The sequence below is a fragment of the Phocoena phocoena genome, chromosome 16 (genome assembly GCF_963924675.1).
Source record: "Phocoena phocoena chromosome 16, mPhoPho1.1, whole genome shotgun sequence".
Taxonomy (NCBI): Eukaryota; Metazoa; Chordata; class Mammalia; order Artiodactyla; family Phocoenidae; genus Phocoena; species Phocoena phocoena.
In genome coordinates, this window is record NC_089234.1 from 371298 (window position 1) to 384003 (window position 12706).

At 60.1% G+C, this 12706-nt stretch overlaps 1 protein-coding gene across 1 annotated transcript in view; it reads right to left on the reverse strand.

Moving 5' to 3' along the window:
* The window catches only part of KNDC1 (kinase non-catalytic C-lobe domain containing 1), a 56189-nt gene extending 51861 nt beyond the window's left edge, over nucleotides 1–4328 (reverse strand). The window contains exon 1 of the mRNA XM_065894739.1: nucleotides 4227–4328. Within this exon, the coding sequence (XP_065750811.1) occupies nucleotides 4227–4328 (102 nt within the window). The remainder of the gene's footprint in view (nucleotides 1–4226) is intronic.
* Nucleotides 4329–12706: the final 8378 nt, after the last annotated feature.

The window sequence follows — 12706 nt, forward strand, 5'->3', positions numbered from 1 at the left end:
ACCTGGGCACCGTGTGCACACACGCACACGTACACACAGACGCCTGCACAGTGAACAGCCTGAGGACCCCGTGGCTTGGTTATTTAGGAGGGTGAGTGAGCCAGTCCCCCTACAGCGGCCTCGCTGACTCTCCACTGGCTGTTGGCACGCAGCTGTGTAGCCAGGAGCTGGGAGCCCAGGGCAGAACCATGGCACGGCTTCCTGCTCAGGCCCAGGCCTCTGCTGCCCCCGCCCAGCGGAAAGATGCCCTGGTGAGGTGGGAGCTCCTCGGGGAAGCTGGAGACCTGCACCCATTCACGGGGAGCACCCGCTGGGGAAAGCACCTACTGGGGGGAGCTCCTGCTGGGGGGACTCTCTGCGTGACTCTGTGGGGTAACTTCCATGGGTCCTGAGTCACTGCTTCCGTGTGGCTAACGCCTCCATTCACCGGTCTTAGCTCCTCTGAAAGCCCACTGCTACAACGGGAAGGTGGGATTCAGCTGAAGCAAGTTCCGGGACAGCACTGAGGGACGCTGCAGGCTCCCAACACTCCCAGGGCAGGTCTTGCCACACGGTGACGGATCCCGGACACTGTGCCCACGGTCACCTCCCTCTGGGGCCCGCAGCCCGCCCCCCTGGTCCATCCTGCTCTGGCCCAGGCAGGAAGAATGACCCTTCCTTGCCTGAATCCACGGCCCAAGTAGGGCAGGCGGGGGTGCTGGGCCGCCTTGGCTAATGGGCCAAAGACAAGGAGATGGAGAGACCGGGAAGCAGGTGTTGGCCATTTAGGACCCCTCAGTCCACCACCCGCCCCAAAATTCCAGCCCTGATAGATGGGAGCCTGTGCTCTTCCCAGAGGGGCAGCTCATTACCCCATGGGCCCTCAGCCTCACGCCATGAGGCCCCGATCCACACTCAAGGGGACGGTACCTGGAGGCTAGCAGGGGCTTCACGGGCTGAGACAGACCTTTTTTTTCTGTGTGTGTGTGTGTGTGTGTGTGTGTGTGTGTGTGTGTGTGTGTGCGGGGTGACGTGCTACACACAGAAAAGCCAGCGAGGCTCCTCCAGACGCCTGTGCTCCAGCCTCGCCTCCGGGCACCCACCAGGGGCTGCGGCAGGCTTGGGGAGACTTCCCTCCTGCCACTGCCCACGTGGCCTGACCTGGTCATTGCCGGCCAGCTCCATCTCCTGGGTATAGAGCCAGCCTTCCGGGCAGACCCAGAAAGCCTACTGGAGCTCGCACCTCACCCCTCACTACTGCCCAGCAAGGCGCTCCCTGGGTGGGCTCTGGGGGGAGATCTGAGGGGGAGACCACCCAGGGCAGGAAAGAGGGCCCCCCTTGTAATTGTGTGGGCACAGACTCAACCCCCATCCTGGCTGGGAGGGGGGCTTGGGAGGCAAGAGGACGCGGCTTCCCAAGGCAGCCCCTGTCGCCAGTCTGGGTCCTACAGGGCAGTGCTGGCTTCCTGCCACGGGCCGCTGTCCAGTGACGGCAACACGCCAGCCGTGCGGGAGCTCCTGCCCCGCAGACACAGACTGCGAGCCAGGGCCACGTGGGGCCGCAGGACCCATGGGTCATTCTGCATTTCAAATGCTCCGCACCTGCTTTCAGATCCCCAGGCCCAGCCCAGCTCCCGGCCCACAGATGCTGGGGAGATGCCCCGCTGGACTCCTTACCCCTTGGGGGAGTCTGGGGCCTGGCAGATGCCCTGGGGTCTGCCGGATCCGCACCCCGGCCTTAGCTTGTACCGACGCAGCGGGGCTGCCTGCAGGTGGCCAGGGACCTCCAGGACCCTGCTGGGCGGTGCCGGCCCCCTCAGCACGCCCCCCGGGGGTCTCTGGCCCATGGGTCATGTGTCTCTGGGGCAGGTGCCCAGACTGAAGTTGCTGGGACACAAGTGCAGGCATCCCCACCCACTATCGGATGCCAGACTGTTTTCCAAAGAGGCTGGTCCACTCCATCCCCCCTACAGCCTGGCAGAGGCGCAGGGCCGCTCCCCGCTCCCCGCCGACTCGGGCCACCGTCCAGCATTCCGGTTCTCGCCAACCTGGCGCTTGTGGGAAGGTTTTCGCAGCGGGTGTATTTTGTGCTGCCTGATAGTAATGAAGTCAAACGTTTTCTCACGTGTCCACCAGCAATTTGGATTTTCTCTGGGGTCACAACGGGGCATGGACGTTCCAGGGGCTCCTGCGGGGTGGGGTCCACAGGGTTCTATTTCCTGAGCTCACCGTGGTCAGTTGATATAATTAGCTGTATAACCAGCAAATGCCTGTGTCTCATGTGGCTTGTACAGTCCTGGGTCTGGCACCCACCGTCCCTCCCTGGAAGCTGCCCGCTGTCCTTGGCCACGGTTCCCTCCGGGGACTCCTCCGCATGGCCCTCCTTCCTCTCACGCAGGATGGCTTTTCGGATACAACCTGACTACACAACGCTGTACCAGGCGGTCACATGTCCCTGGCGGGGATTTAAAACCTTCAACACCAACCGCACCCAACGTGTGCAGGAAGCAGGGACATTCCTCCTGTTTCATGAGAACATACCCAAAGGCAATGCCTCTCTCGCCAGGGAGGGTGCGAGGAGTTTGAGGAGCGCCGGGCTTCCCGGCTGGATGCTACCACAAAGGCGGCGTCCCACTTCACCTGGAGGTGACGGCCACAGGGTGATGGGGACCCCCGGCCCCATGCACTGTGCATGGCTGGGGGCCGCTCCAGCCCCGAGGGGCGCTGGGGACACTGTTACCAGGAGGAGGCCTCAGGGCACGGCCGCAGGACAGACGGTGGGCTCGGGATTGAGGCTTTGGGTCCAAATCCCGGCTCTGCCTGTCCTGTTTATTTGGCATCAGTCACCGGCTCGGTGTGCCAGGCACGGAGGAGGCCCTGGAAGTGGGGGGGCAGCCAGTGCAGAGGCCCCACGTGGAGAAGCACATACTCTGCGTCTGCCCTGGAGAGTGATCTGGGGGGACGTGAGTCTCCCAACAGACACTTTGGAAACGCGTCCTCCCGGGGGGAGCGTTTGAAGGCTGACGGCTGGGAGCACCCTTTCTTGCTCCATCAAAGTCACGGAGATATCCACACGGTTCTTTACTCACTTGCCTTTCCTCTCCGCAGCCTTCTCTCACGCCGAATCCAGGCCACGGGGTGGGGGGGGTGTTGAGGCAGCACCCCCCCCCCCCACCCCGGGGCACTGCCTCGGCAGCCTCAACAGACTCTGCCACCAGGACTGCTTCTAGGGCATGAGCCCCTCTGTCCTCAGAACCAGCTCTGCTGGGGAAGTGGGCAGGGGCCAGCTGAGGGCGAGGGACCTGGAGACCGCAGCTTCAGCTGTTATGAACCCCCTCTAGCCCAGGAGGGGCTGGCCGGGTCTGCCTCGCTGGTGGGCCTGACCAGATGGGCACGTGGAGGGTCTTGTCATTTAGAGGGCAACACTGCAACAGCGCCAGCAGACCCCACGGATGGGCGCCTGTACCTGCTAGGGGCTGGGAGGGCACCTGCACAGACCCCCAGCCTTGCGAGACTAGAGGGTCTTCTTGGGAGCAGCTGTGTCCTCTGGGGGCCACCTCTCGTGTGGCGGGGATTGGCTTGTTCAAGGGCCACGGAGTTTATTCACTTGACCCCAACCCACGGTCTGTGGGGCACTACGGGGAAGCCAGAGCTACAGGGGCAAACCCAGGCGGGTGCGGAGGCGTCTCTGACAGAGTCGCGGTTAGAGTGGCCCAGTTAATGGCCAGAAGCCCCATGTGACAGAGACCCTGGCCCCTCTGCACCCTGGCTGGGGGCTCAGGACTTGGGCTCCTGACTGAAGGCCACTTTTGTCCTCTATGAGCAGGAATCAGCCCTCAGTCATGGAGGCCTCCCCCGCCCCCAGCTCCTGAGCAGTCTGGCCTGACCGGGCTCTGCTGCTGGCGCCTTCCCTGACCTCCTAGGGTCTCCGCAAGGAGGAATACAGCGCTCGGGCCCTGCCGCAAGCGCCCCCCACGCTCATCCCCCCCCCCCCGACATTCGTAATCCGGAGCCCACCCCCGCAGGGCGCCAACTTCTTCAGTGACAGCCCACCCGCTGCTGTCCCAGGTGGCATCCCCCGGTCCTGTCCTCTCTGGGGGAAAACGTTGAAGGCTGGTGCTGCTGGTGAGAAGGGCTTTGGTATCCCCCCGCTGCCAGGACCTGGCCCGGGGGCAGGGGGCCTGGGGTCTCTCCGCGAACCCCTCCGTGTGGAACGGTGGGGGTCCCAGCGCGGGTCGGGGGCTCACCTCGTCCTCCGGCAGAGTGGGGAGCGGCTCGAAGTCGTAGAAGTCTAAGTCTTTGCCGTCCTCCTCGTAAAAATCCGCCGCAGCAGGGTCCATGGCCTGCATCCTCCGTGCGCCGCCGGCGGCGCCGTACTCTCACTCACTGCCTGAGCCGCCGCGCGCACCTGCCGCCCGAGATCTACGCGAGGCCGGCGCCCCCCGCCTGGCCTCGCCCCCCCAGCGGCCTTGGCGCCCCGGCCTCCGGCTCCGCGCACAGGCTCTGACTCTGCGAGCCGGGAAGGCTAAGTGCGCACGGCCGCCATGGTAACGCCCCCCGCGCCGCCCGCCGCGGCCCACGCCGGCCCCGCCCCCGGTGCGCCCCGCCCGCGCGCTGCCGCAGTGTCACCAGAGCGGGGACGGGGGTGGGGGCACCTGGGCGCGGGACTGGGGGTCGGGGCGGTCGAAGGGCCGTGCTCACTTTGCCGGGCAATTGGGGGCGCCTGGGGCTTCCGAGGGTGTTCTGGGGACTTTGTCCCTCGGGGACGTTGGCCGCTGTCCTGGGGGATGCACTGCGGGGGGGTGGGGAGGGGTGGAGGCCTGTGCGCGGTGGGCACCGTTTGGGGGCGCGGCCAGCCTTGTGGCCGGCGTTCCTGAGCGGTGCGTCGCGGGCAGCCGCGGGCTCTGTGGGCGCACGGATGGAGGGCCGCGGCCCAGCCCGTGGAGAGTGCCGGGCGGCTGGGCCACCCTCCGCCCTGTCACCCTCGCTCCCTGCCCCCGCCGGCAGGGGCGGGGCTGCCGCAGTCCACGCGGGGAGGTGGGGAGGGGCGGCTGCAGAGGTGCCCAGGAGAGCCAGGCAGGGCTGGAGGGGCCAGGCAGGGGGGGCAGAATGGGGTAGAGTCCAGGGAGTAGACCCGTCTGAGCGGTAGGGGTCTGGCCTGCCCCTTTCTTGAGTTGGGGTCCCATGGATGGGGGACCAATAATTAGAGCTTCATCCAGACCTTGCCAGCCTGCCTCATCGGTGTGGAAAGGGAACCAAAAGAACAGACAAGCTCTCCCTCAATTTGGCAGTCCTGCTGGTTCGTGACTAACCCCTTCACCGGGTTTCCTCAGCACAGGGATGAGCCTTGCCCCAAGCCAGGGCCTGTGGCTGCGCAGAGAGCAGGACACCCCTACCCCAGCCTGGCAGAGATCCAGGGAGGGTGCCCCCTCACAGTGAAGCAAAGAGCCAGACAGCACAGCCTCCACGTCTTCTGCAGGAGGGTGACGGGTGGGCCCCCTCCCCCGGCGCAGAGCAGGGGGTCAGAGCTCCCACAAGACGGTGGGCACTGCGGCCAGGCTTACAGCAGCCACAGTGTAAATGCTCTTCGGCGAAGGAAGCTGACTCGCAGCAGGTCCTGCCAGGTCCGAGGATGCAGGGGACTAATTCTATCCCGGCCCAGGTCTCGTGGCCCCGGGGGCCCTGTGATGTGACCCCAGGTGGGCGAGGAGCACCCGGTCAGGGGAGAAACGTGGGCAGCGAGGCCTCAGTCTGGCGGCCAGGGTGCCGGCAGCCCCACTGTGTACAGCCCACCCAAGGCACCTGAGAGAAGTGGGTCTGGCTGTCTGGGAGCTGGGAGCAGTAGCCAGGGCGGGCGGGTGGGTAGGTGAGGACAGCAGCAGTTGGAGAAGATCCGTCTCAGGATGAGTGCCTGGGCTGTCGGTGGGCACCACCCGGTCTCAGAGGGAGGCAGGCCCTGCTCCAGAGCCCTGGGGCTCCAGCTGCATCCTGTACTCGGACCCTGCGTCCACGGAGCCGAGCGCCCTGCCTGCAGGGTCCCTGTGCTGCAGGGGCGGGGGGCTGCCCCTTCCCTCTGTCCCAGGCTGGCGTCGAAGGCTGTTGAAGCCTGCGTGTGGCCTTGACACCCCTCACCCGCCATCCAGCCTAAACACCCTCCGGGGGTCTCAGCTGTTGTGGGCCCAAAGGGAAGATGCCAACTTTATCACCTGGTTCTCAGGTCTCCCTGCAACCGGGCCCGGGGTCTGGGCTGAGGACTGAATTGGGGGGTGGCATGCAAACCCCTTGACTGAAGGAGCAGTGTCATCGCCAATGGTTCCGGGCCTAATGGCATTGTCTACTTTGGGAAAAGGTGCATCCAATTTGGGTAAAATGCAGAACAAATGGGCTATAGATGCTGGCTGAGTCAGCTTTGGCTGTTACAGCCTCAAAGCACTTAGTGGGCGTGTCCCATCTCCTCGGTCAAGCAGGGACCAGGGGGCCTGGGCCAGTGGGGAGGGGCTGGCAGGAGCCCTAGGGAGGCACCTGGCAGGGGCCGCATTGCCCTTCCTTCTTCTACCCGCCTGCTTCCCCAAAGTGTTTGTGGTCACTGGTCTTCTTTGTTCAGTGGAGTGACCAGAAGCTTCTGCTGGGTGTGTTGTGAGTCTCACTGTGTGTTTGCACACTTGCCTGCGTTTATGGCAAGCTCTGCTCCCTGGAAGGGCGTGGCACCCTGTGTCCTGGTGCCTCGGGCGTGATGGGTGCTCGTCAGTGTTGGTACATGACTGTGACATTACTTTCGAGATCAGACCAAGTCTAGATCAGGCACCCCCAACCTTCCCAGAGCAAATGGGACAAGGACGTCCAGGCAGTCCTGGGCGCCCCTCAAAGTTAATTTGAAGCTCAGCTCCAAACAGGCCGAGTCCTCACGAGCAGACTGCCGCGAGGGCCCGCTCACCCTGGCCTCTGCACCAGCCTCTCCCCACCACCCGCACGTCCAGCACATGCCCAGTGAGCAAGTCTGCTTCCTGGGACTCTTAGGCGCTGCCAGAATCCTGCAGAGGCTTCCTGGACGCACGGTCAGCTCCACGGCCAAGGCCGCGACCAGGCGGAGTCCCGTCTCCTCACTGCTCTTCCCTGACCCGTCGACTCACTCTCCTCCACCCCCATCTCCTCCAAGACCCTCCCTCTGTCTCCAAGCAGGTCCTAGCCCAAGCGCCCTGCCTGACCACCCCCGAGCCTCAGGCCTCAGCCCTCCCCCGGCCGCCCTCAGTGACCAGGGAGGCTGTACTCCAGGCTAGGCTGGGCCCTCGCCACGCGTGTCCCCAGGCACGCTCTCTCCTGGCTTCCGCCGTGCAGTCAGCGGCTGTCAGTAGATCAGGCCGAATGTGGGGTGGGAGGGAGTGGTGCAGGAGGGGTTTTCAAAGCTCCTGTTTTCCCTGAAAGATTTTGAGAAGCTGTCACACCACGTGCACATTTTGAAGTCGACATCTACATTTTTGAAAAATTAAGAAATGTAAGTAATTGCGAAGAATGTAATTTCTGGCGTGGTATAATTATTGACATTTTGAAATAAAGCTGTTAGTCACTCCTGTAAATATATCCAAGGACCTAAAAACCAAAGTGGTTTTGATACCCCCTATCAATCATTTAGAAAAAAACACATAAACGTTTTTTTTTCATAGTCGGAAATCTTCATCATAACATTTTCCTTAAACTCGTTATTGTTATCTAACTTCAGTCAGAATTTTATCCTACTGTGATATATTTTTATGCTTAAAAGTTTCTGTAGATTCTCCATAATACTTTGCAACAAAAATGCATGTAAGTTTTAATAAACTGAATACTTATTAAGTAAAAATTTTTAACACTTTTGTTTCCAGTGACCATGAGATTCATTTTACAGTGTCGAAATATTCTGACCATGTTCCTCCTGGCGACAGGACCTAGACCGCCCACCTGCTGCTGGGGCAGCCTGTGCCGTCCTGTCACTTGGTGGCCGTCACTCCGTGTCTGTCACTTGGTCTCTGCACGCTCTGGCTCGTCCCCGTGCTGCCGCCTCCCTGAGCAGCTGAGGGCAGCCCCTGCCCCACTCCTCTTCCCGGGCAGGGGGGGCGGAATGGGGTACCCCAGGGACCCCAGCACTCATGGGGCACCCTCCCCGGAGGTCTGGGCCCCAGGATCTAACAGCCCTGCCCCCAGGCGTGGAAGCCCTCCTGAAGGTACTGTCCCCAAGGACCCTCGTGCCCCTCTTGCCTTCCGGCACCTGCTTCCCGTGCACACGCTCTCTGTGGAAGTGAGTGGCGCCGCTGCACCGCCCACAGGTCCAGACCAGTTCCTTCCCCTCGCGCATGTCGCGTGGGTCGGCCGCCTCCGTGTCCTCCGTCACGCAAACATGCAGCCGAGTCACGGGCTCAGCGCGGGAGGGAGCTCACGGTGCCCAGGAGGGGGCGCAAACCGGGCTCGCATCTCCCGGCGCGCGCTGCCCACGCCCGGCGCCAAGTTCCTCACCTCTCCAAGCGTGCTGCAGTGCTTCACAGTGTGACGGATGGGGTGAGGTCGCTACCCACAAAGGTCGCCGGTCCAGCTGTCCTGCTAGGGAACGTGCCCGACTGGGAGCATTCAAAGACCCCAGGTGCAATTTCTCACACCTGGGGAGCTTGAGAGAGACTGGGGTCCCCTCATGGATGGAGCTGGCAGGGCCCCCATCAGAGGTGGGCAGAGTGACGGGGGGACCCTGGTCAGGAAGCTGCGTCTCTAACCCTTCCCCCCCAACACCGTGTGATTCTGAGGCCGTCACATGCGAGCTCCCTGGGCTAAACCACCCGTCTCTCTAACCCTGACCGTGGATGTCCCATGCCCCCACCACACTGCTGGTCTTTGCTGCCCCTGTGAACGCCCAGGTGACGTCTTGGCCCCAGAGCTCAGAGCTGGGCTGGAGGGCTGGGGCTCCACCTCGGAGCTCCTTGGCTCCGGTGTGGACACCTGTCCGGCATCAGGTGACGGCAGTGAGCCTGCCTTCTGTTGGGCCAAAGATAAAGCTGCCAGCCCCTGGGGGAGCCAGCCCCAAGCAAGGGGGAGTCACAGCCCGTGGAGGGCAGGTCCTGGGGGTGCCAGAGAAGGGCCGCTGGGAAACTTATTGTAAATTGCAAATCAGGACATCCAGGGAGAGAGGGGCACCCTCCTGATCTATCAGACAGAGTAGCAGGCAATGTCCCCCCAATCCACCCCCTGCACCCCGAGGGCAGTCACTGTCCTACCCTTGCAGAAGAGACTCCTCTACTCTCTTTTTTCATGTAGTTTTACCACTAAGCATATGTCGTTAAAGAAATAGTTTAGTTTTGCTCATTTTTTTCTTTTTTGGTAATTTGTATAAATGGAATCACACGGTGCGCGTTTTCTTTGTTTGTCTGGCTTCTCTCACTCAGAGCTGTCCTGGGAGCGGGAATCTGCTCATTGCTTGTACTGAGTGGTGTTAGATGCACGCATCCACCACTGACAGATGTCTGGGCATCCAGACATACTCTAGGTCTGGGGTGTCACCTCCACGTATTTTGCTCGCGTGGTGCACCTGCACGTGTTCTTGCCGGGTCAGAGGTGATGCTCGTGTTCAAGTCCACGCGTGCGTCCATTGACCGGCCTCAGTCTGCCGGGAAGACACCGAGTGTGCACGTGTGTGAGTCTGTCCATTGGTCTGTGCTCAGCCTTGCGGAAGTCCCCGTGCTCCGAGTCTCCCACCCCCCCGCCCCCTCCTCCTCCTTTTCCTCCAGGAACGTCTGGGCTCGGCCCCGTGAGAGCCCGCCTGCTGCGAGCCGTCACGACCCTGTTGGGTGTGAGTGGCGTGGTGTGGCGTGTGCTTGCACACGAGCCTGAGAAGCAGCAAGTGTTCTAACGCCGAGTGTGGGTCTTTCCCCTTAGAATCAGGCTCCCTTCCTGTCTCTTGATAATATTTTGTGGTTTTCTGTGAGGAGGACTTGCGTTTCTTTTATCGTATTTATCATGAATATTGGGCGTATTTTGGTACTATTGTAAATTGTATCTTTGTAGAATTTTTGTTTCCTGTTTAGTGCTGGCCTACAGGAGTCAAATGGGCTCTTTGTAAAAAGTTAATTTTTATGGGAGTATAGTTGGTTTACAACGTTGTGTTACTTTCTGCTGTATAGCGAAGTGAATCAGTTTCAAATTGCTTTTGTCCGATGACGTCGTGTCCAGCAATGTGCTAACCGCGAACTGAGGGGTTCTGACCTGGAGACGGACTTAGATTTGCTGTGGGAGCAATCACACTCCCTGGGAGTAAGTCCCGCTTCTCCATTTCTCATCCTCACCACGCCTCTCCCTGCCCTCACTGCCCCATGGGGCCCTAGCGCAGCACCCAGCAGATGTGGTGAGACGGTCCTCTTGGCTGAGTTCCCAAGGTGAGCAGCTGGGCTCTGCTTCTTCACCGTCAGGGATAATTTTGCTGTAGGTTTTTGTAGGTTAATGAAGTTCCCTTCTATTGCTAATTTGCCAAGTGTTCTTTTAAAATCACAAATAGGTGTTGAATTGTATCAAATGCTTGTTCTGTGTCTATTAAGGTGATGGTTTGATCTTCTCCTTTATTCCGTGAGTGTGCTAACTCTAAGGTAGACTAATTTGCCAAGTGTTCTTTTAAAATCACAAATAGGTGTTGAATTGTATCAGATGCTTGTTCTGTGTCTATTAAGGTGATGGTTTGATCTTCTCCTTTATTCCGTGAGTGTGCTAACTCTAAGGTAGACTAATTTTGTAGTCTGGGAGCAAATCCACCCAGCTGTGGCACATCATCTCCTGCATCTCGGTCCTGCTGCCCTCATGCTGTGGTCCTTGGAGGGCGGAGCCCCGACTGCCACGCCGTGGTGCTGGGGGTGGGGGCGCCTGAGGCATCTCTTCCGCTCCCTCCACTGCTCTGGATTCTCTGTAATGAAAAGCTTGGCATGGATTTCGGGTAAGTTCGGAGGGTCCCGGCAAAGGCTTAGCCCTTCCCTGAGGTGGGCGCACCCGTCCTGGGTCTGTAGGTATAACAACGCCTCTCACGGGCACTAGCATTCTTTTTCTTTGTTTCTGTTCATGGAACCAATTTCAGAAAGGGTTTTTGCTGTGATTGGTACCCCTGCCCCCAGTGGAGGGGCAATAGTCCCTTTGTAATGTGAAGGGGGTCCGTTCATTTGACAGGCAGGGCCGGCTGAGACTTTCTTGGCCCCTAGACTAGCACTGATCCTTCATAAAGCAAATGTTGATCTTTAAAAACAAAATTCCAGAATAAATTCAATTAAACCCAGTTTAAACAAGACATTGCCAAGACGTGGAGCTTATTGGCTCTTAGCCCTATGTATGAAAAGCAGAATTGGTTTAATACCGTGGGTCCCTGTAAGCAAAATGTTGAAATGCCACCGTCTTTCCTGGATGGTGATGTCTTACGTTTCTTGAAAAATAGCGGAAACTCCCTTTAATTCACTTCAGTGGGGTACGTTTCTCAGGAAAAGGTGAAAAGATTTGAGACTCAGATACACGGTTATATTTCTCCTCTTTTACCTGTTGCTTGACATACTGAACACAAGGACCGTTGGGCCACAGGGGGAGCAGGGCACAGGAGCTACCTGTTGTCCTGGGTCTCTGTCTCCCCTTTGCTCCAAACTCCCTGAGGTTTCTTCCCTTTGGGGATGCCCTGCCTCTTCCCAGCATCCTCTTCCCAAAGTCTCTGCAGGACACAGCTTTGGAGACTTTTCCACGGAGCTGGGGACACGGGCTGAGCTCCTAGGCCTTCTCAGGGGTCCCTCGGCCACCGCCCGTCAGTGTTTCCCACCGTCTGACTTTTGAATGGGCTTTTTCGTTTCTTACCAGGTGTTCAGCTCTATCCTTCATCCCCAAACCCCAGCTGGCTCTCCCCTGGGTGGGGTTTGCAAGCCCTGCTGGCTGTGACCCTCCTCTTATGATGAAGCTCTGCGGGCAGGGTGTTGCTCTCCCCCGGAACCCGAGGCCAACACTTTCTGTGAAGGATGTTTCCATGCAGCTCATGGAGCGAATTCCACGTGTTCACGGACATTCCAGAAGGTGCTCCTCCCAGGCATTTGTACTTACCTGCCAGAGTTTTTGGAGCATTTGTAGGAAATGAGAGAATTGTTTCTTTACTTGTCCGTCATCTTTATCCTATGAGCTCAGTCTGAGGCCTTGAAGGAGGCTTCACCTGGAGAGCTCCATGCATCCATCGATGCCACTTCCCTGGTTCAGGAGGGGCCCCTCCACATCCTCCTGCGAAGGTGGCTCCGAAGGGCCCCCCCGACCCGCTCTGGGTTCCCAGCCCACACAGAGGCTACCAGCATCCCCAGAACTTCCCAACTGCTCTCAAGCTGTGAGGACGTGGACCAAGCGGGGAAGAGACGTGGGTTGTGGGCTGCAGACAGACAGCCGAGCCTGCCACTGGCTTGTTGTGTGAAGATGGTGGGTCCCTGGCTGATGGACGACCCCCATCTGCCCCTCGTCTGGTGCAGTGCAGGAGGCAGGCTGGGGCCCGGTGAACGTGGCCTCTGCGCTGCTTCCCTGGAGCCGCCAGGGGAGCTGGTCACGGATGCTGTGGCTCTGCCCTTCCTGACTGTTTGACGCTGGGCAATTTGCTCAACCTCTCTGAGCCTGCTCATGAGGCTGGATGTGAGCATTTGACGGGTGACGTGTGAAAGGCACCTGGCCGGGCCCTTGGGTTTGGCAGTGAGCGGAGGGCAGGTGGGAGCGGAGGCTG